Source organism: Amphiura filiformis, chromosome 2, assembly GCF_039555335.1.
Source record: "Amphiura filiformis chromosome 2, Afil_fr2py, whole genome shotgun sequence".
Classification (NCBI taxonomy): Eukaryota; Metazoa; Echinodermata; class Ophiuroidea; order Amphilepidida; family Amphiuridae; genus Amphiura; species Amphiura filiformis.
In genome coordinates, this window is record NC_092629.1 from 49,685,074 (window position 1) to 49,709,998 (window position 24,925).

Genomic DNA, 24,925 nt, shown 5'->3' on the forward strand with positions numbered 1-24,925 from the left:
AACTGGAGCTAATTGGTTAATTACTAACAATTATTTCGGCTTCAATTAATTGAATTATTTTGGCATATACTTGACGTAAGATATTGAATTAGCACTAGGATCCACAACATGCTCATCTATCAAGGCACAGTTCTTTAACCCCAATACATTTGTACATTCATTGAATGACCTTTGAAAACTTGGGTGCAAAAACTCATACTCTGCAACTTGAGGTCAAATTTTACACTATGAGTGTTTAATTGAGGTTATTGAACTATGCCATTGGGATGTGGCCATTGTGGTCCATAGTGTAAACTACTGACCCCACGCAGCTTACGGCTAATTCTGCACTCTTTTACACAGAGGATAAATCTTGCAGGGTGTACAATGTCTATTCTTCCCAAAAGACAAACTTACTGGGCTATTCCAGAAAACAAGATGCACATGGAGTTTGGATTTACCGCGATTTTTGTCCAGTTGTGATTGTTCAGTGATCAAAGACAAAAAATCCAGCAGAAAAATGTTCAAAATTGGAAATCCTCAATTTTAAAGCTCATTTTGGACATTTTTGTGATTTTTTTTTCATTCATTTAATTGCATTTCCAAGTTTTTGGTAACTTTAGTTCCAGTCGTTTTCAGAAAGTGACTTGGAAATAGGCCTATATATATTTCTTTTATTGAAAAGTTACTCCTTTAGGTGTGCACTTACATTTTGGAATAGCCCATTCCCCGATCCTATAGGATGATTATTCATTATGGTTCTCATCCATTTTAACATATATTCAAACTTTTCTTTTCTTTTGCCAATTTTACAAACCGTAAGTCCTTAAAATATTGTTCATTCTTCAAAATACAAGAAGCATGGTTCTGTTGAGGCAGAAAATCCACTAAGCCATTCCATTCCTTTCTGGTGTATACGGTGAATCGGTGATACATTATATATCGGTGATAAACGATATACCGGTGATAAACGATATATCGGTGATATACGATATATCGGCGATATACGATATATCGGTGATATTCGATATATCGGCGATATACGATATATCGGTAATATACGATATACCGGCGTTATATATCAGTTTGAAAGATGCTGTTATTTTTGTGAACAAGAAGGTGCTCAATTGTACACATTCTGAAGACATAATATTTACAATTGGTATAAAGGTCCATATCATCACTGATCACAACTACATAGTTATTTTATCAAAGTAGCTTGACTGTAATCCTGCTTGAAGCTGTGTCGAGATCATGAATCCACCTTTGCGATCACAGAGTGCTGTTGTATCACTTAATTCGCCCGCCTGATGTACAGTTCGCATGTTTGTCAAACCTGGAGATGAGAGAAACAAGAAAGAGGAAGACGGGTAAGTTTTATCATCACAATCGTTTATCGAGTTAAAATAACTAAACATTAAAGCAAAGAATTCAGTGCAACTTTGTGCACTCTAGCAATATTATTAGTAATAATGCAGCTAAATATGTCTTCATCAATAGAAAACATAAGAAATAAACCATGTGTCTTGTCTGTGCTAAATGTATGATCTGCTCTACAGCGACGCCCTTAGTTTTTCCTCGAATTTCTACTTTTTGCATGATTGTATGCCTAAAATAGGCTACCATATGAAAGACTAAGCCGGAATTGTTTTAATTACAGTAAAATTTAGAGTTTTTATAACAAAATTCTCGATTTTATTCGTCAATTCCCCAAGTTAGACAAACGCAATTTATTATCGACGCAAACTCCGGACAAACTAAAATTTCGCGTATCTCGGGTTGCGCGGTACCTCCACCTTGGCACGGATCATCTCAAACCGGGGCAATTTCACTTGGAGCAAATTTATGCAAATGATCTACCAAATTAGCATAGGCTACTTTGCGACGAAAACCTAGTGGAATTTGAAGACCGCAAATTGTCACCCATTAGTCCACCAACTCAGTGTTCACATCAGTATACACCTCACCAGTTCCGAAAAAATAGACAAAATGAAATTTATGCAGACAAAATGAAATTTATGCAAATAAGCTACCAAATGAGCATATTTTGCGACAAAAACCTACTACTGGAGTTGAACACCGCTAATTGCCACCCTCCACCAATGGAGGGTGGCAATTATCTCCGATGGGCATAAAAAAATTGGGAAAACTAAACGTTTCGCATTTTTAACTTTGAAAATAGTGTCTTTAACAGCAACTATCTTTGGACGGTAATCCATCTCATAAACAGCTATTTATGCACGGTGAGGTAATCCATCTCATAAACAGCCATTTATGCACGGCAAATCAGTAACCTTTAGAGCCGACCTTTCTACCTCGATCCCATCCAAAAACAACAGTTACTTTGCATTTTGTTGATATTTTGGAGTCTTGAGGGTTGTCTTGAGTGACAGGGCCGTGAAATATGAAGAAATGCTTGATGGGAAAATGTCAAGACCGAGAGGAGTCGAGAGAGTGGATGAACAACAAACAAATCTTTCGGAAGTCATCATCAAATTTCGTCATTTAGAAATCACTATGAGACAAATCAACCTCATCAACAAGGACATAATTCACTAAACCCATGATTGTAAGTGACCTCTCAATGTATTGGGTACTCCCCATCATACTCTTTAACTTAAGGTCAACTTTTGAGCTATGGTTGTTGAATGGCGGTCATAGAACTGTGCCATTGGAAACGAGGTTATTATTTTGATGCGAGTGACTTGTAGACTCCTACATGCATACATCTCCTTAATCATGGTAATAGCGCATCAGTCATTCCCTATCAACATTTGTCACTTGTTGTTAACCACATATTGTGCATTTTCTTGCTAAAAAACAAGATGACAACTATTCAACTCATTGAAACGGTCACCATGTAAAGAAACCATCATTTCACCAATATAATTATTCTGTTTAGAAATAGCAAAGAATTGTCACATTATCCCCGGCATTACATTCATAACGAATCTATAAATGTGCGAATTTTCCCCAAGTTCTGCGTTTCCCAAGTACATTACATGCATATAAAGTGCAACATTAAGTGAACAATTTCATCATGGTTTGCTCAATGTTTGCATTGACACACAGTGCAACAGTATGATGGGTAAAGGTTTTTTTAAATGATTATTAATAAATTATATCATAAAAAAACCCGCAGTGATTTATAGTGCGCTACGCACACAGGCACAACGCCTAGACGTTGATCCACAAGCCTCCGCACACTTTACAGGTTGTCGCTGACCACTATACGGCCCCACATCATTCCATAAACCATTAAGCAACAAATCAGGGACTTTGCTGCTTCAAGAGCGCACACCCTAGACATTCCACAAAATAACCTTCGCAACCAGGATCAGCTCCCCGAGTTTTGTACGGGTTACAACGAGACAAATTAGCAGTAAGTTCCTTGTCCAGGGGAATTTCAAGCTAACTCAATTTTTCCACGAGAGCATAGGCAGTAGTAGGCACCGCCAGGGTTCGAACCCGCAACCTCTCGCACCAGGAACGCCTTAACGATTGAGCTAACTTGACTGCTAAGTCATGTTGCCAGGTATAAAATTAACTATGATTACTTCTGTCCTTTGATTTCTAATTTTCACATGTGTCCTCAAGGAAGAAAATTAAAGTAGACATAAGCATTTGTACTTATTATTTTAAAGGAGGATTGTCATGTTTGTGGTCCCTTCAAATTAAGGGAATTGCATGTAACTTTAATTGTCTTTCGACTATTTATCAATTTTGTTTTTATTAACCATAGTCCTTTAACAGCTGAAATCGGGCAGAGAATGCTGACAAAACTTCAACCCGGCCGGCCAAGTGACGAGAGGTCGGGCATTTTTTACAGGACAGCTAAGTGTATAGCTGATATCGGAACCGATTGTTACGAGGTCTTTATCATTGTTCATCTGCCCCGCCTTTTCCAAAAGAGGCACGGGGATTGCGGATTTAACTCGATTTTTTTGGTCCTGCGGAGATGCTGAACCTGAGACCTCTTGTAACAAAGGCAAAAGACATGTGCCACGCTACCAGGGTTAATAGAAACGTATTACATTTTGATTTGAAGTGAAATAAAATGTATTTTCAAGGAACTTGCAGTGCACTTGCTTGGTATATTTAAGTGCAATGTTTTACAGCCACTGGTTTTTAAGTGCAATGTGAATATGAGTGACCAAAGAAATAATCTATATACTAATACGCTATTCTCTGTCTCTCTGTCTGTAGATCTGTCTGTCTGTGACTGCTAATGTGAGGCCACCGTAGGTCATACGGGGCTCGAACTTGGTGGGTGGGTGCAGCTTGGTATGAGGAAGAACGAGTTTATATTTTTTAAGGTCAAAGGTCAAGGACGGGGTCAAGTTCAATTGAAGTCTAATTTCAAATTGCCCCTATGGAGCTCAAACTTGGTGGGTGGGTGGACCTTGGACTAACAAACAAATGTTTCCATGGTGACCTTTCTGTCAGACCTACGGTTAAGAGGTCATAGGTCAAGAAACGTAACAAATTCAAATTGCCCCTATGGAGCTCAAACGTGGTGGGTGGGTGGACCTTTGACTAACAAACAAAAGTTTCCACAGTGACCTTTTCATCATACCTACGGTTAAGAGGTCAAAGGTCAAGAGAGGTAAAAATTTCAAATTGCCCCTATGGAGCTCAAACATCGTGAGTGGGTGGACCTTGGACTAACAAACAAAAGTTTCCACAGTGACCTTTTCATCATACCTATGGTTAAGAGGTCATAGGTCAAAAAAGGTAACAATTTCAAATTGCTCCTATGGAGCTCAAACTTGGTGGGTGGGTGGACCTGGGACTAACAAGCAAAAGTTTCCACGGTGACCTTTTCGTCATACCTACGGTTAAGAGGTCATAGGTCAAGAAAGGTAACAATTTCAAAGTGCTCCCATTGAGCTCAAACTTGGTGGGTGGGTGGACCTTGGACTAACAAACAAAAGTTTCCACGGTGATTTTTTCGTCAGACCTACGGTTAAGAGGTCATAGGTCAAGAAATGTCAAAATTTTCAATTGCCCCTATGGATCTCAAACTTGGTAGGTGGGTGGACCTTGGACTAACAAACAAAAGTTTCCACGGTGACCTTTTCGTCACACCTACGGTTAAGAGGTCATAGGTCAAGAAAGGTCAAAATTTCAAATTGCCCTCTGGAACTCAAACTTGGTGGGTGGGTGGACCTTGGACTAACAAACAAAAGTTTCCACAGTGATCTTTTCTTCAGACCTACGGTTCAAACTTGGTGGGTGGGTGGACCTTGGACTAACAAACAAAAGTTTCCACAGTGATCTTTTCTTCAGACCTACGGTTAAGAGGTCAAAGGTCAAAAAGGTAAAAATTTCAAATTGCCTATGGAGCTCATACTTGGTGGGTAGGTGGAAATTGGACTAACAAACAAAAGTTCCATTGTGACCGTTTTTGTCACCTACGGTGGAGAGGTCATAGGTCAAAACACAAAGATTTCAAATTGCTTATGGAGCTCAAACTTAGTCGGTGGGTGTAACTTTAGCCAAGGAAGCCCAGGTTTGAGATCTGCAAAAGCCAATAACTATGACAGCCGAGAACCGCGAAATACGGGTAACCGCCTAGTACTATAATATTATGAAGATGTTGCCCTCTTTCATGTTCAGTAAGCTTGTTCAGGGCGTGTAAGTCAGGTAATGACATGACTGGCGATTTGGCACCAACATCACTAGTGTAGAAAGGCGAATAGGGCCCCATTCAATTCAAATTTCATAGATCCCTTTTCACATTGTAACGAGATGTTATTGCAAGAACGCACTATCTGCAATAGCTGCCTTATATACATCTGATAATTTCTACATTCTATACTGTACAAACCTAAAAATATAACACCTGGCAGCTACTGCAGAAACGGCTTTCTTGCGCTATAACCCGTCAATAAGTAGTTTCCTTAATGCACACACCTGCGTTGGATGCGCAGATTACAAAATAATAAGACACCATATCAAGTTGCCGATGATGTCATCCTGTCGATTTAACTCGGTTAACTATTTTCGCTTTTAAAATAATGAAACTTGGCAAGACACCTTAAACCGTCTTCAAGGTGATTCGAAGATGAGTACCAGGCTATTCTAGTTAATATCCACACACCCCCTGTGGAAGACATGACCTTAATCTTCCAAACAGGGGTTGTAGACTTCAAATGGAGTCACCCATTCAGGTAACCCCGTTTGAAATTATCACTCCCTGTGTGGGAGATTAAGGTCATGTCTTCCATAGGGGGTGTAAGGATTTCAATTGGAATAGCCCATTTTTTAGGTGTCTTGATTTTCGACATTTATGTGTTAAAAACATCCTGATATATACCACGTTTCGTGTGATATTGAGTAGCTTGTTGAAAGATCAAAATTTCTAGTGACGCGGAATTTATTATCTATGCACATTTTTGAAAACTTTCATAAAAATGTAATGAACCGAGACTAAATGGAAAACAGAATTTGTGGGATGATTTTGTTTTACACCTGAATATTAAATTAATGTTAATAGTTTACTTGAAAATTGAAGTCGATCGACAACACATTTTCACAGTTACAGATTTGGCTGTACTGCCAACATGAATACACTATTCGGTAAGCCTTTGCATTATTAACATAATCGAGGTGGCGCAAGACCGAAAAGAATCATTGTGAAGTTTGCAGAGGATTTTGAATTTGAATTCAGGCCTGACAATACATTTCAATGAAAAACAGAAAAATTCTATAAAAAAACTCAGGAAAATTCGCGTTAAATCTGGCAAAAATGCTCCCAAATGAGCTAAAAAGGAATAAACATGCGGAAATTTAATACTGGTTCAAGGTACTCGGCAATATACATTGAGGTACCGTATGTTGGACAGTGGGCATGGTAGGAAGAAGAAGGGCTTCCCTGGTTCAAGTACGGTGTGCCACGAGTATCGGAAGTTTATCTCAAAGTTGTGAAGTTTTGTTGTGCAGATTGCATGATGCTAATTATTGTGGCACTCGTGGTACACCGTAAAAGGGGATTTTACCCTATAGGCATATTGCTTAACATATTTTTCGTACGGATTGTTAATACAGGAAACCTTTATTTCCATTGTATAGCCTACTTGTAGGTCCTATACCAAAGGAAACCCCTGGACGCAAATCTAGGTCTAAACGATGGTCAAGAACCAAGTCCAAATAGTTCCTTCCACTTATATGCGATAATATCTCACAACTTATTTAATTATTTAGGCGTGGTTACGAATAAATATACACATTGTCCGCAATCACCATCATGTTGAAATACGGAAGATGTATTATTATGGTCCGGACATAATATAAGAATTAAAGGAAACATTGAACATCCTAAAATGAAGTTGCTTGGTATTGGTCTTGCAACCTTGCAATACGGTGTAGCTTTCTTCGTCCTAATTTTGCGTTATCGAAGGGTTACTCGCGTACAACCAAAGGCTTATTTGGGTTAATTATACGTTTCAATTATGTTAAATAGCATGCATGGAGGCGTATACATTACGATTTTCCCAGGTCTAGTTCAATATTATTGCAATTGTATAGGCTACAAAATAATACGATCATAAATCATGATCATGACTTGTCGAGATTTTTTATATAAAAAAGACCTAATATGATAAAGGTACGCGTAACGCATCAGAGCTTGCAATTTCCAAACGCACGAATCACAGGCCTTCGCCCGTGCATCTATACAAAATCCCGTCACATGACTTTGAATATATGCATGCAGCGTATTATACGTACGTTTGGAAATCGCAACTCTCTTACATTTTCCTGGACATGCATAGCCATCATAAACAATATCTTTGAACTTCAAACAAATTTTATTTTGTTATACAAAAACTGTATTTTTGCCGTAATTGTGATAAAATGCCATTTAATTTCATAAATTTTGATTGGATTTTTATGCAACCAAGTTAGCATAAACATTGGAATACTGCCGAGCATTTCAGGTCCCCATCTTACAATCAACATGATCAATGACAAATTGACTATCATGACCATTTGCGCAACAATAGCGGTTTTTATTGGGATCCGGAACATATCGGCTACATACATTCCGGTCTCTTCGAAATACAAATACATGAACATGTATTAAACATGAATAAGGCTCGTGCCATACATTCCGTTTCACTTTTATCGGGAAAATAAAATTTATGGGTAGTTGTATATGCAAAAATTCCCGCCATTTATGATGCATATGAAAACAAGTATAAAATTTACAGTTGTTTCTGACAGCAAGTAGTCAATTCCAGTGTGTGTGGTCGTGCAACCAGTAAGCCATATGGTTCACATCGTCAGCAAAACGCGCCAACATTATCTTGTCAGCTTTTAAAGCAGTGAAGCGAAAATGTCCCTAAAACCTCATTAGTTGTAATACGAAAATGCGACTTTTGTAGAGCTTTATATAAATCAATGAATTAATAAATAATTAATAGCTAATTCTATATAGTTCTATTAAAAAGTTGAAACAGAGATGAGAATGTCCCAACTTTTAGAAGAAAATATCACATTACACATTTTCGGCAAATTCGGCATTTTCAGCATTTCTAACACGGCAGTAATTGAATGTATTTATCTTTGAGAGTTTTCGACACGCATAGTAACTCAATTGCATTTTGCGTTTTCAACCACTTGTTTGAGAATTTACTTATTTGGCAAACTCTGTGAACACTGCCATTATTTATGTTTTAAAATTAACGTTTATAAATTAATCATTGTGACTTCCTAAATTTATTCCACTGTGTAACCATTTGGATAATCTATGGTGGATAACAGACAAATTTGGTTGAAAGCATGTTTCTGATTCATGAAAATACAGATTTTGAATCAGAAAAAAACTACCAACTAAAAGTAAGCCTATAAAATTTGATGACAGGTTAATTGGCAAGAGTTGACCAAAAATGTTTAAAAAGGTCGCCATGAAGTCCGGCGAAAGTCCATCACGTCTATCAGAATTGAAATAGCGAGACTGCGACGACACGACTTGCTCGTCACTTCAGGTTTTGATGATGTTCGATGGCGGTAAATTTCCGCACGAGTGATTGACAAAACTCTCCGTAGCAGCGAGCGAATTTATCACCAATGATCACGCAGGCCACGGAAAACGCACCTTACGATCGCATGACATACTAACCTTTCACATAATTATACACATTTGAGTCATAAGTTTTCTTAGAAAGATGTTGTTTTAATTTTTAAGAAGTTCTGGATTTGGTGGTAATAAAAACAATAGAATTTCCAATCTTTAAAAAGTCTTTAATTATCCGGTAATTTGTAATTCATCTTACATGGGGCAATGAGAGTTTGTGGCATAAAACATAGGATAAGAATGAAACTCGCACTTTTTGGCAACTCTAAACACCATGGAATTCACCATATCACGTCCAAGCTCACATTGGGCGCCCCATTCCTTTTGTAAAGGAATTTTTATTTAGGTTGCACACAGACTTCCGCGAAATATAAGAGGAGAAATACATGATATGTAAACAATAAAGTGGTGTTTAATAGATCAAATAAATAAAAGTTATTAAAATGAATTTCCACTTTAAATTTTCATTCCTATACCAAGGCTACAATGAATATTTCCCCCTTATTAATTTTGCAATTCAAGTTTTGTGTGAGTCGCTGTAACGGCAACGCTTTATTCCTCATAGTCATACGCTGATAACCGTAGAAACCTTTGCACTTTTTGTCTATTTTTATCATTATTTACAATATTTTCCCTCACCGGAACATCTTTCATTTGTTTTTAGAAGCAAGAATAGCTATATGAATGAAAATCAACATAGCTGCGAGCTGAATCGCTCTGTAGGAAGATGCGCCAACTAACTCCTCCTCACAACATATGCAACATACCCCTGCAATTCTTCATCTCCCAAGCGAGCAAAATATTATGAATTTGATGGCGGTTTAACCCGCGCCATGCACGCCAGAATATCGTCTGCACGAAAGTCAAATTTTCATAAAAATTTGCAAAAAATGTTACAAATTTGAATTTTTGTTGACACAATCCGAAAGTGCGTTCGAATAAGTGCAAACTCGCCTAGTGATTCTTGAGAAGGAACATGCATACTCTGGTATTTTTGAGATAATTTTCAAACTCTTACATATTTTTTGTACCAGTGCACGAGGAAAGCTTTAGCCGACAAGATGGCATAATTCTGCAAATATTTTCCGCAAGAGGTCGCGGTTTGAAGTTAGCGGTCTGTCATCACAGTCAATTGGGGGAGGTAGCCCGGTTACTCTCTAGAGACATTTTCCGTTGAATTGCCCGATGATGACTGTGTCAAGTGCGGCGAGAACTTTAGTATCATAACAAATCACAAACGTGTCAAAAATAGCACAGTATATAAAGATGATATCTTGTTTATCATGCTCATAATTATCTATTTAAACATTCATTCTAAAATTATTCAATATTATCATGATTACCTGAAACCTACACACACAAAAATCTACATTAAAATGTTTACATGTATTTTGTCCTAAACGCAACTCAGTGATTGGTCATTGGCAATTTACAGCGGGCGGAACCGTTAACCGGTGCATCGGTTTTATGTAGCTTTTGCATATTACAGAAAGTCACTTTTCATAAAAGCAAAGGTACACAACAGAGTACAGAAACTGCAATTCTATGACATGAATATTTACAAACCGTGTCCCTGTCCCTACAAAATAACCCAAACAATAAATATATTATTATTGAATGCTATACGCTTAAATCAGCTTAATTAATAACTAAACCATCCACAAAGGGATTCTCATCCACAATCCTTCATCCATTAGTCGCAAAATTCACTGTAAAATTAAATTCACGTATGAAATGATAATTTATTTCAAAACTGGACATTTACAGTCACTTTGTGTGTCCTCGTTTTTCGACCCAATCCCTGTTTGTTACGAGAGGGTGGGCATGACTCCACCAGTTTGCGCTGAAGATGCACCACCCGCTGGTAACAAAGAAGGGTTTCTCCGAAATATACGGACACGAAGTACACCTGTATCACCCCAGTTTTGAATTACTGTTTTCATGTTAAGCGCTTCATTTCATGGAAAAATCGCCCACTCCAACACAGTTACAAGTTAGTATGAAGAAGAAATGATGCCGTTTGTTTTTTATATGGTAGGGTAGAGAGATTAAACAGTAGAAGAATATCAGCAGACGAAGTAGAAGCAAACGTAGAAACAGAATATATAACATTTTAAACATGTTATATTTTGGATTTTGGTTTAGATAAACACATTTTAATAACATTAAATGCCGGGTTATATGAAGGTTTTGGAAACGTTTTAAAACGTTTTGTATGAAAACACACTACAACAATATTTTAAATATGTTTTCCAAATGTTATTGTAAAATATTTTTTGCAAACATTTTTTGCCAAATATTTTGTCAACACATACCATTAAATGTTAGAATATTCGCAATAGGTTATCAACAAATGTTTTTGAATGTTATGAAAACGGATACCCTTTATATGTCCTTTATATAACCCGACATTTAAACGTTTTCTGGCAACCTTTCTTAACCTTTTACGAATGATGTCGTAAACGTTTTGTGTTTGCTGGGGATGTAGTTGGGAAATATGTGAGGAAGAGAAATAAGTACGAGAAAATAGTACTGCTGTAGAGGAAGAGGACAAAAAGGATGTAGATTAATGAAGATGCTAATGAAGATAGAAGATGAAGAGGAAGATGAGATGATAAGGAGTTTAAGATGAAAGAAGAAAAAGGAAGAAAAGCGTTTAAAAAATACTAAAACCATTACAGCCACTATCCTCTGGCCACTATCTATCAAAACTCATGTGTAGAGAACTTCCTCCTTACTCATTATCTTCATCAGACCTTGCAGGCACTATGAACTTGTATTTGGTACGAAAAAATAATATAAGCAAACACGAGTGAACAATGTACCTTGGACGTGTGAAATGATGAGCTGATGGGTAAATCCCTTTAGGTATAGGAAGTCAATCCCTCAACACCACTCTACAAAACCATACAAACCCCCTCAGGTTGCTGCAAAATCAGAATTTACATGCCCAAATTTGAATACCTATCTCAACAATACTGAACCAAATATGGGCGTGTTTGTACTTATTTGAATTCATTTTTCATTATGTTCATGAAAATAACAAATATGGTCAAGACACTTTGAATTCCACGTGTTTTTGGTAAAATTGTATTAAAAAATTAACAATTTTGGGAAATATACAAAAATGGCTTGAACCTCATCTGCACTCAACTTCAGTAGGCATTCACCAGGCCATGTTCACTATGGACCACAATAGCCTCATCCCAATAGCATAGTACAATAAGCTCAATTACATAATCATAGTGCAAAATTTGATATCAAGTTGCAGAGTATGACTTTTTGTACCCAAATCTTCAAGGTCATTCAATAAATGTACAAATGCATTGGGGTTTAAGAACTGTGCCCCTGATAGATGAGCATGTTGTGGATTCTATAGTGATAGGATTATGATCATAATTCCATAATAAATCCTTTTAAAAATTGAAAGTTGCTCCCAAACAGGTGGTGATTTTTTCATGCTAGAACAAAGAAGAATGTGATTATTTTGGTATAAACACTTGGATGTAATTTATCAGGATAAACAAACATTGGTTCAAGCAAATGACAAATAGAATGCACGTTATAGGTAATGTTGTTTTAGACAACGAAAACAAAGACCGTTTGTGATGAGTGAGTTTTGAACCAGACAAGTAGGAATGGAATTTGAACTTCCTTGCGCATCTTTTTTGATCAGGAAATAAACTTCTATAAACCTTACACAGATGAAGAAGAGAACTATCAAGCATGGAGCACAACTTCATATCGATCATGTCGATACGTAGTTAGTTCATCATAAATATATACATTAGGAAACGAATTTGAGAAAACCTTCTGTTAATAAAATACTATGCTGAGCCACCAGCATGGGTGGCTCACGCTCCAGTAATTTCAGATGATTGAGCTCAGTAATACATCAAAGAATGTCTTCCAATTCATGAAAACAAATAGATAATCAGCTTATCGGATTAAAAGCTTAGAGGGAAGGTCTTGCTGCTCAGCGAGTGTTTGTAATTATCAGAAGGTTTTCTCCAAATTCATTCTCTAATGACCACTAGAAATTTCTATGTGTGATCTTTCTCTCGACGTACGGCACATAATTTTAATGCAATCCGATAGGTTCGTGGCACCGGGGAATGTCTCAATTTCTGCTAGGCACTGTGCTCTAGTCCTACACATTTTGAATTCAAATTGAAGTGTTGTAGTGCTATTACACACATTCAAATGTCTGACTCCGAATTTGTATGTCTGCTGCCTTTCATTAAAAAAACCACATTCGTGTTTGAGGACTTTCGACCACTTTTATGAAAATGTTTAAAGATTCGGAAGCAGCACCCCCGGGGCAGCTCCCCCAAATGGACTACGTATCGACCAAGAACACATCTCAAACCTTTAAACCAACTCTCTGTAGGCTCATTCTCCGATAAAGCGTTCAAGTTTGGTCTCGGTAATTGCAAAATTCCAACCACGAAGAATTCATGAAAATCATTCAGAATCGTAAACTTTAAAAGTTTCAGAGCACAAAACAATGCATGGGTGATTTTTCAACAATACTTCATTTTTGAGCAATATTACTTGTACGCATTGGTGGTAACGTATCAGTGGTAACGTATCTGTGAAGCCCTTTCACACTTTTGTCTTAATCGTGCAAGTGTAAAACTTACCGACTTAATACTCATACTTGATCAGTCATCACCCAATGTACTAAAGTCTGGTATGGTATTTGGCTTCATTTATCACTGCGTGTTTTCCGAGAGGAGTAGAATTTAGGTAACGTATCTGTGACGACATGAACGTAACGTCAGGATTTTTTGCCATTATAGACCTGATTTTTTTTTACTTGAAACCCATTGTGTTATGTACCACATATATAATATAACTATGGAGCCTGCTTGATCCATCACATATGAGAACATTCATATAGCTAGTTATTTTGACAGATTGCTATCCATTAGAAATATGGTAACGTATCTGTGAACAATATTGGCGACATAGTCTCAAAGACCTGTTGGAATAATTTAATAACCTGCGTTGTGATGTTTTATACTTTATAAATATAATTAGGGCATGATACCAGCTAATAAAAATTACCTATAATCCATTATTATGCGCGCATGTATAGCGAACAGGGACACATTATACGGATCGCACCTTGGCTGGCGACATGGAGGAAAACAATGGATATGCATAATCAGCTTTATTGTTTTATACTTTCTTGGCATGTTACAACCTCTAGCCTCACACATTTTAGAAAGCAACTCCTAAGTATTAGTTATATTAATAAAAGTCATTTCTTTCTGACGAAACAAGTCTGAATACGACTTGAAACTATGGGCGACACAAATTTGGCTTTTTGGACACTTTATCGGAGAATGTGCCTGTAGATCTCAGTGTTTTAGAGGAGTTTTAGCATGCCGGCACCCTAACTATACCAGAAACATTTGAAAGATTTTAAAACACTTCAACGTAACGCACGTATCAGGTACCACTATTATTTTCCATGTGAAATCAAAATGCGAGAGACTTGTCTAAAATTAGAGCAACAGGCAACCTCTTGGTATCTAATAATTCCGGTAACTGATAAACTTCAGTGAACTTGAATGAGCTGAGTCTGACAGTTAAGTTGAAAATAATTTCACCCAAATCTAAAGCGGCTAATCGGTTAATGTGCATGTGATTACTATTATGCGTTAGATAAGAAGATGACGGAAGGCTAGCCAGAGATGCCAATGACCAGGTTAACTAACGTACGTGAAGCTACAAATTATTGCTTTGGGCATGTTGGGATACTTGATATTTTGATCAACTTGTCCGCTGGTCTAGACTACATGTACCCCGTAGTCCACTTGCCCATTGTGCATACTCTTGATATTGTATTTAAGCTTAAAACTCTGTTAGTGGGTTTTTAGCGGGTTCGCCGTCGGACAAGTTTAGAACTGTCAAGCTTTCGTCAGGAGTAGCTCTGACTTCTTCAGGACAAAGTACCTAAGAATGAGACATGTAGACCGCCCCTTGTCTACTGATGACTCTGAAAAGAGTCGTTCACTGAAGACTGTCCCTTGTCAACAGAGAACAAGCAGATTTCGCCTATTTGCTAATATAAAGGTTTTGGTGGCTCTGAAATGAGCCGTTCACTGAAGACTGCCCCTTGTCTACAGAGAACTAGCAGATCTCGCCTATCTGCTAATATACGGTAAAGGTTTTGGTGGCTCTGAAAAGAGCCGTTTGCTGAAGACTGCCCCTTGTCTACAGAAACAAGCAGATCTCGCCTATCTGCTGACTTTGTAAGTTTTTGGTGGCTCTGAAAAGAGCCGTTTCCTGAAGACTGCCCCTTGTCTACAGAAACAAGCAGATCTCGCCTATCTGCTGTTTTTGTAAGTTTTTTTTGGTGGCTCTGAAAAGAGTCGTTCACTGAAGACTGCCCCTTGTCTACAGAAAACAAGCAGACCTCGCCTATCTGCTAAATTAAAGGTTTGTTGGCTCTGAAAAAGAGCTGTTCAATGAAGACTGCCCCTTGTCAACAGAGAACATGTAGACTGCATATATTGTAGTAGAAGTATACGGTACGGCTTACCAGGAACCGTTGGCCAATCATGGATCAATAATATAAGTCTACCTATACACTTTACTTTTACTGTCACTAATATAATTATATAAACTTTTTCATAACAATTTTATACTATGCGCATGATTGTCTCTAAGAAATATGACGTCACAGTAAAGTTACCTTGATAATTATTTCTCTATTACATTTAGTTCTGTTTCAGCATTAGGAAATGAATTTGGAGAAAACCTTCTGTTAATAAAATACTATGCTGAGCCACCAGCCTGGATGGCTCACGCTCCAGTAATTTCAGATGATTGAGCTCAGTAATACATCAAAGAATGTCTTCCAATTCATGAAAACAAATAGATAAACATGTAGACTGCATATATTGTAGTAGAAGTATACGGTACGGCTTACCAGGAACCGTTGGCCAATCATGGATCAATAATATAAGTCTACCTATACACTTTACTTTTACTGTCACTAATATAATTATATAAACTTTTTCATAACAATTTTATACTATGCGCATGATTGTCTCTAAGAAATATGACGTCACAGTAAAGTTACCTTGATAATTATTTCTCTATTACATTTAGTTCTGTTTCAGCATTAGGAAATGAATTTGGAGAAAACCTTCTGTTAATAAAATACTATGCTGAGCCACCAGCCTGGATGGCTCACGCTCCAGTAATTTCAGATGATTGAGCTCAGTAATACATCAAAGAATGTCTTCCAATTCATGAAAACAAATAGATAATCAGCTTATCGGATTAAAAGCTTAGAGGGAAGGTCTTGCTGCTCAGCTCAGCGAGTGTTTGTAATTATCAGAAGGTTTTCTCCAAATTCATTCTCTAATGAAGATATTTTAATAAAGAAAAGAAAAGGTTTGCTTTAAAAAGCAAACCTTTTCTTTTCTTTAGGGTTTCTTCCGGGGTTTCTTCCACCAAGTTAAAAAAAACCAGGTAAACTGGTTTTAGTATAAATGGTCACATGGTGACACATCGAATCATGTTCCACAATTCCGAACATGAATCATTTCGGCCTAATTTTATGTTTGATTGAACACGGGGTCTCAAAAAGGTGTCATTCTTTCATTCAGCTGAAAATTCCCACGATATTAGATGAAATGAATCCTAACCCGTATACCACGAAGGTTGGATGAATTCAGGGGAACAGTAATTCCTACGGGAAAATAATTTTTAAAAAAAGTTCAAATTGTCCAGTCCATATTTGAAATCTGCATGAAAAACGCCTCCAAATGAGTACAAACATGCCTAGTATTGGTTCAGTCATTCATGAGCTAAAAGTGGATTTTGTGTGAGTGAAATGCTAGAATGCGGAATACATGTTGTATGAATGGTGCTAGTATTCTAATTTCTAAATTTAGTTCTCACTAGGATCCTAGTTCTCACTAGGATCCCCAACATGTTCATCTATCAGGGAACAGTTCTTTAACCCCATTTTGTACATTCATTGAATGACCTTGAAAATTTGGGTACAAAAACTCATACTCTGCAAGTTGAGGTCAAATTTTGCATTACGGTGTTTAATTGAGGTTATTGAACTATGCCATTGGGATGAGGCTAATCAGGCCATTGTGGTCCATAGTGTCTGTATTGGACAAATCGCACGTAATGTGAAGATTTGATAGCAGTAGATTGGCCGTAAAAACACAGAAGTTATTTTCTGCATGAGCACCCCATTTTGAGGCAGTTGGGCAGATATCCAGGGTCATTTTGCAAACCATAGTTAATTCAATACCTCTACGACACTTGCAATAATACTACGGGTATGACATTTAATGTGAAGTGTCAACTATAAAGTGGAAAACTGAACAGCTTAATTTTCATTATATAGGGTCTTCAGAGAGTGTTTATTTATTAACACAAAAACGCGTGAAAATTATGAAGTTGTTCAGATACTGTTAAAAGCGTTAATAATTGACATTAACATCTTTTCTTCATATCTTATGCAAGTATTAAGTAAGTAAGTAAATAAGTAAGTAAATAAGTAAGTATAAGTAAATAAGTAAGCAAGTAAGTATAAGTTGCCAATCAATCAACGAGCTCATCAATCATCAATCAATCAATTAACCAAATTTGGAGGGTCATCCGGGGTCAAAGATCATCAATAGGGGCCAAATCTTAAAAATACTTTCATATATACACAAATGCTTGTCGTATGTTTTACCATGGACTGTAGGTTTTTACAGCACATCCTACCGGTATTCTAAATGATGCAGTTTTCTAGTATTTTATAAAAGTATTTATCTGTAAACAGGTATAAACTGAAATAATTCGTATAGCTGTGTGCATTAGAAGCATTGAGGTTATTTAAAATCTATGATCCAAAAGACTTTATATTAATAACCGTACAAGCAACAGTTTCTCTTCTAATGAAATACCTCCGTGATTAGCTTTCATGATAAAGCCTTTGACAATATCCAGGCGTATACCATATTACACGGTTGGATTTCCTATATGGTTTTATCGTGTAGAATCTGAGTCCCTTATTCTGGAGGCAAATTGATGGAGATGATAACGACAGAAGGAGGTCATTGTTGGTCACCCTCTTTTCTCCTTCATGTCCTTTCACTTTGGATTATAAGTACATCAAAAACATCTCTAAACAAAATAAGGGTTTTATCTGGAACCCTGGCCATTTTGACGAAAATGATCATAAAATTAACAGGTTCATTGAACGCCAAAGAACATTATGGTTCTTTATCATGTTTATTAAGAACTATTCTTATTACAGAGCTCTTTCAGGTTCTTTAAACAACGCAAAGCGCATCATAAACCCCAGCAAACACAAAACGTTTTTAACGGGTAATATTTTGGGTTTTAGTTTTGTGGTAAAAACGTTAAATGTTTAAGTCATAAAAACGCTTTTAAAACGTTTTGTATGAAAACATATATACTATATTAAACAAGTTTTTTAAATGCTGTCAAAATGCTATTGTAAAAGTCCACATACATGACATACCCTTCAATACATTCTGTTGACGTTTTCATTAGCCAAGAAAGTATCTCAATTTCACCATGTTTTGAAAACTATAAACTCCTTTGCAAAGTCATGAAAGCGATCGGCTATGTGCGAGGCAACATCTCACTTTTCGTAAATGCAATTCTTGCATCGGTGCATATGCATAGAGTACGTACATGGAGTAACGGCTTACTTGCCTTCGACTGATTTTCAGTTTAGTAAAGAACATATTATCTTAGGCTCTCTGTAAATATAGGCATTATATAAAATAGATGAAAATACTGAACCAATTATCATGATGATGGCGTCTTTGCCGATTCCCATTTGAATATTTACACGTGTAATTCAAATTATTACGTCAAAGACAAAATCTTAGTTTAAAAGTTTAAATATACTATTTCTCTGGTGAGCGGAGAAGAGGTTAGCCATGTCAGCAAAGAAAAAAATGTTCATCATCTGAATCAGGGGTGTCCCCAAAATGCACCTGTTCCATGAACGAAGAAATGAAAGGAAAGCTGCATAAACTGCACAGGAGATGAACAGTATCAGCAATGTTATGTTATGGCGACCTGGTCAGATCATAGGATCTCAGCCGTCAGTTATTACACATGTTATATCGGTTGCATTAAGAATCAAGTAAAAACTTAACTAAACTCAAGATTTTTGGTTAAAAATGCAAAAATAAGAAGATGTGATTCAAGAACCACTGAACCAATACTAGGCATGTTTGTACTCATTTGAATGCATTTTTATGCTTATTCCAAATATGGTCATGAAAATACTAAATTCTGAAATTTTTGAAAAATTTAGAAATTTAGACCTACCGCAAGTTCTCTTTTATATCAGCGTGTATGGGGCTAAATGTTGGTATTGGGCTCATATTGAAGCACGTGAAATAGCAAACGGGTGCTGATTTTTGTGATGATATCTCACTACCGAGTTATTATTTTCTATGCAAATACTGTGAAAATCATTAGATTTTGTCCACATGTGTAAAAGAATGGGCCTCGCCCAGCTGTATAGAGATGGTTGCCGAGCGTGCAACAGGATAACTTTTTCATCATTTTCTAGAGATTTCTTTATGGTTATCTGGTCAAAATATGGCAAAAAGCTTTCGTATCATGATACATGAGAACTACCTGCCGATTGGCCAAAATGAAGTTTTCATTATCAATTGGCCCAATCAGCAACATTGTTATGTTAGAATAATATTCATGCTCATGTTCACATCGTCACTATAAATCATGTTCGAATAATATCCATTATCATGATTATCCTGTCCATCACAAATACACTACACTTATACCACATTTTAACCTGCGGCAATAAGCTATTACTTTAATTATCGTAACAAAACGGTTTTAATTGGATTACATAATATGTAACCCTACAATACGCGAGCCTTGCTGATTGAAACAATTGGTGAGCAATTAAGAGGTGATTTAAACCGCTGAGTGCCAATCTGTCTATATATCAGCACCAATTAGTGGCGACCTCAGCATCAAGATGGGTTTCGCTCCAAATACACAAAGATCTCAACACAATTGCATTGCTAGGACAAAGCTCTTTGACCTATACATTTTTGTGGCGCCATCTACGGAGGGGCCACATATAGGCATGTACTTTGTGAAAAGCTTCTAATTTCACTCTTGCTAGATTTACTCCTTAATTGTTTTGCTAAAATTATGCCCAGCTCAGAAATAAAACCACAATATGCTAGGATTTTATTTTATTATTGTTTTCTGATATGCACGGGATAAAATGATGTGTGTATATTCTTTGTTTAAAATACAAAATTAATGGACTTATAAAAACACCAAATAACCCGTGACCTTTGTATGGTTTAAACCAGTTTACCGCCTCTTAGAACCCGATAGACGGTGACATTTGACCATTCTAATTATGTATGTTTTGAACATGTTTGCACATGAACTAGTTGTTTACAGTGTGAAGAATCTACAACATGCTCATCTATCAGGGCACAGTTCTTTAACCCCAATACATGTGTGCATTCATTGAATGACCTTTGAAAATGTGAGTACAAAAACTCATACTTTGCAACTTAAGGTCAAATTTTGCACTATGATTGTTTAATTGAGGTTATTGATAATATGCCACTGGATGAGGCCATTGTGGTCCATAGTGATTGCACGCGGTGCACCTAATCCTTAAACCAACACCAATTAATCATAGTTGACCAACACAACCACTGACATGAAATCACTAATTGGTTTATGACTTTATGTGCTTGAATCGACTGCTAACTGATTGTGACCAAAGATATTAGAAGCTCAGTATCTTTGTGGTGACTATCTCTGATAAAAAACATTAATTAACGAAAATCAGTTCTGGTCAGCAGAGAAAGGAATAAATTCGGAAGACATGACTGTGTTGAAGGTCAGAAGTGTATTTTGCAAAAATAATATTCATTGTAATGCCTAACTGCTGGGAAGGGTTCCTAGCAAGGTTAAGTGAAAGAAACCCCACTGGCTATTTTGTCTGTTTAAAATAGAGTTCTATGACGTAATTTTGTTATTTATTAATTAATTTTTAGCAGAATTAATAACATAAAAATGGGCTGTGCCCGTTTCATGAAGAATAACGATCGATCTTACCCTTGATTTAACAGGCCTGTCAATTTCTTGGTATTGTTTGATATGAAAGGAGGGTATGATTGTTTTGTATTAGTTTAAGTATTTCCTAGCCTCTCTTAGCCACATGGTTGGCTACAAAAGACACAGAGTATACCTACCTTAGGATAAACTGGCATGAGTGCGCCGACCCCAAGTTTTCAACATTTCAGGATTGTTTCTGGACGGAGGTCGGGTGAAAAACGAAATTACGTTTACATGACTTTGTCGAAATTCGTCGTGTGACAAGAATGAGTGTATAGATGACTAGGGGAAGCTTACTTATTTGTGTCTTCTAGTTATCCATCATATACCCTAGGCCCTGCATAACGAAATTCAACAATATTCAATATCCAAAGCAATATCCTCACTACAATAGGCTCCCAAAACAGAACTCCGACCCCACATAATCGCAAATTGACACGAAAGCTTCATTCCATGAAGCATTTCTCTCGTATTTGATCATCTTCTACTCTTCCCTAAAAAAAAATCATTATAATACCAAATCTAATCACCATGGAATTCACCATATCCCGTCCAGCTCACATTGGGCGCCACATTCCTTTTTAAAGGAATTTTTATTATACACTGCCTAAAATAATATTATATGTTTTGGGTTCAGACGCTAGATCTCATAGGGCCAATGATGTTATTAAGGTTCAAATGTTGAGTTACTGAACATTGCATTGCGGTACTTGAGTAACGTAAGTGAAAAACCCACTCTCTCCAAAAGGTGGTTTATTCACTCTTTGGGAGAGTTAGTTTTCATTAACTCGATATTACTTTGGCTCACAGTTTCTAAGTTTTGTGACGATGATAGCAAGGATTCTGGATAATCATAATTATTATTTAATAGCCACTCGTAACATCTGCGCAATTTTGATATAAAATTGAGTGATATAGCCCATGGTCGAGCTATGAGTTTTAAAATATTGGACAAGATAAACAAAAAAGGTAGACCCTACTATAATACCAGCCCTGTCACTTTTGGGAAAAAAATCGGAAAAATGAATCTTTTAAGTTCAGTATTATACTATTACTTAGCATTCACAAGAATGCATTATCTATAGTATAGGCCCTAATGTTTTCCTATATATGTTGTGTGTTACACAACTGTTTATTGGAAGTTCTGGAGTATATCACACGTTTATCCACCTTATTTTATCTGCTATCATATCGGCTTTATACTGAACCTATAATAGGCCTATACATTATTTCCTTTAAGCAAGATGACGTCTCGTCCATATCCATATTGTCCAAGCAGACACAACCACAAAATATTAGAAAGATGATTTTGTATGTAGGGGCCTACATGAAGTTCCACATAAAGTTATTTAGGGGATTTGTAAGCCTAAAATGTTCAGAACGTTTGACTTGTCATATAGCCTACTTATATATGCATTGAATCAATCACATATAACTTTGCAGAGATAAAAAATGTGAAGATGACACATTAAGTTGGAATAGAATAATAAATGGAACCGTAATGCATTTTACTATAGGCTACATACTGTTCGGTAATTTTTTTGGTAAAGGCTGAAATTTCATTCTGCTGAGACGTTCCTGTGATTTAGTCAATTAAAATCACTCTAATGATACTATCTTATGCAGAAAATAGTTCTTTATTTATCCCACAGTATTTCATCTCAATTCGTTTGGTAGTGTCATTTTTATGTTTAAAATAAAAGGCTTATTTTATAACTTATATATATTTCCAAATTAGCAATTTACTCCTGTAGACAAGTACAGACAATGTCGCCTTGCTGTAATGTCTTGGTATTAAAAGTTCACACAGTTTAGGATGCAATGACCGTGTTTAATGCATTAAGATACAGACCATCTGGTATCGCAGATTCCCACACATTGTCAGAATATTCAACGTATTCAATGATCATCGTAATCATGGATGATAATAATCTAACCATTAACACAACATGGTTGTCGAATCATTTGGTTTGATGAATGCATGCAGCTACTTTCAAAACTTTGCAAAAAACTATTGTAAAATTGATATTTATATCAGGCCTCAGATTCCATATATGTATGCTATTATTATATACCGGTACGCATATTTGTCGTAAAAGGGTGCACCGTTTGATTTTCAACCACACTCTCAGATACGTTTGCCCATTTGGTTAAGGATGACACAGCCCAACGTTTGGCGATGTTTGTCCAATGTTGTGTAAATTCCTTAAGCCAAACCTTGGGTGAAACATTACCCAACATTTTGCCCAACGTTCGGCTGTGCCCTCCTTAACCAACGTTGGGCAAACGTTTCTGACACTGTGCAATGCAACCATTTGATTGTAATTTTTGTAATAATATTCAATGATATTTTTGGTGCAAATGAATAAAGCCAACGTAAAACGACACTTACACCACAAAATATTGGTCAAATTTCAAGATATGACGACGATGCACAATGATAGCAATCTTAATACATGTCGTTGAATTTCTTCCTTTGTATTGGTTGCCAAAGACAGTAATTGCATTGTTATTTTGTGTGGTGTAAATGGCGGCTCTTGGTTTGAGGTATAGGCATCCTGCATCTCTTCTTAACCAAAATCACGCTCCCAAACACAAAGTAAGCGAAATAATGAATTACTAGTATTAATGATAGTTTAGCATATTTTCTAAACTTTTCTAAAAGTTGCCTATTTTGACATTCCATGATAGGGGCCTATCCATAATTATTCATAACCTATATAAAGCCTACGTGAAAAATGGCTTCAAATACATGCATGCCTAATATTGGTTCCGTTCCCTGTTGAAAGGAATCGCTACCGGTATAATCATGTTGATTTCTGTATAGCGGTATCAATGGGCTTTTCCAGAAATTTTCCACCCCCCCCCCAAAAAAAAAGATGACATTGGGATTTCACACAGCTTTCCTCCTCAATATTGCTTGGGAATTCCTATTAGGAAATGTCAAAAGATCATCCCATTTCCCGTCTAGATGCACATCGGAATATTAAAAAATTGGGAATTCCGATAACTTTTTTGTGGGTGGCTCGGGAAATCGCATATAATTTTGCGAAATCATTATGGGAAATACCACATTTTGTTTTAAATTTTACTTTGTCACCTCTGTGGAAAAAAAATTCTGGAATAGCCCAATATCTCCAGTATTTTCAATTCTTCAGCCATCAACACTCATTGAATGACTTTGGATATTGGGTATAAAACTCATACCTGCACAACATGGGGTCAACTATGTTGATTCATTGTTGGATGTATGTTATTGAACTTAGCCACTGGGTATGAGACACTATCTCCCTTATATTATAATAGCCGCATACATGTAGATTGCTGAAACAGGCTGATGTAGCCAGCTGATGTAGCCAGGAGGAACCAAGTTTTTGCTGTTTTATCACTGGTCCGTAACTTTGCATCCATGGCATCCAAAACAAGGACTGGAGGAAGCCTGGGGGATGCTTGCTTTGCCATATCCCCGTGTCTTGCAACGTATGAGAAACATGGGAACTCCGCACGATGCCCCAATACGCGGTTGATGTCGCGGTTACGATGAAGAACATCACAGGATATCGCTGAAGAATTTTGGTATAAATGGATATTTTCTTGATAAAATGATAAATTCGATGTTTTCTTTCTATGAATCAACATGATTATTTGGCCATATCACCGGTAGTGGGCACACGACCGTGGGACATAGATGTGGTATTCACCAAATTGGTTATGCCGCTTTTGATTTTGAGGTATTGT

The 24,925-nt window shown here is 36.7% G+C and overlaps 1 protein-coding gene across 1 annotated transcript in view; it reads right to left on the minus strand.

Annotated features, from left to right (window-relative positions):
- Window positions 1-684: 684 nt before the first annotated feature.
- The window catches only part of LOC140136183 (forkhead box protein F1-like), a 30,540-nt gene continuing 6,299 nt past the window's right edge, over window positions 685-24,925 (minus strand). Inside the window, 1 exon segment of the mRNA XM_072157895.1 lies at window positions 685-1,315. Coding sequence (XP_072013996.1) covers window positions 1,173-1,315 — 143 coding nt within the window. The 3' untranslated portion in view covers window positions 685-1,172.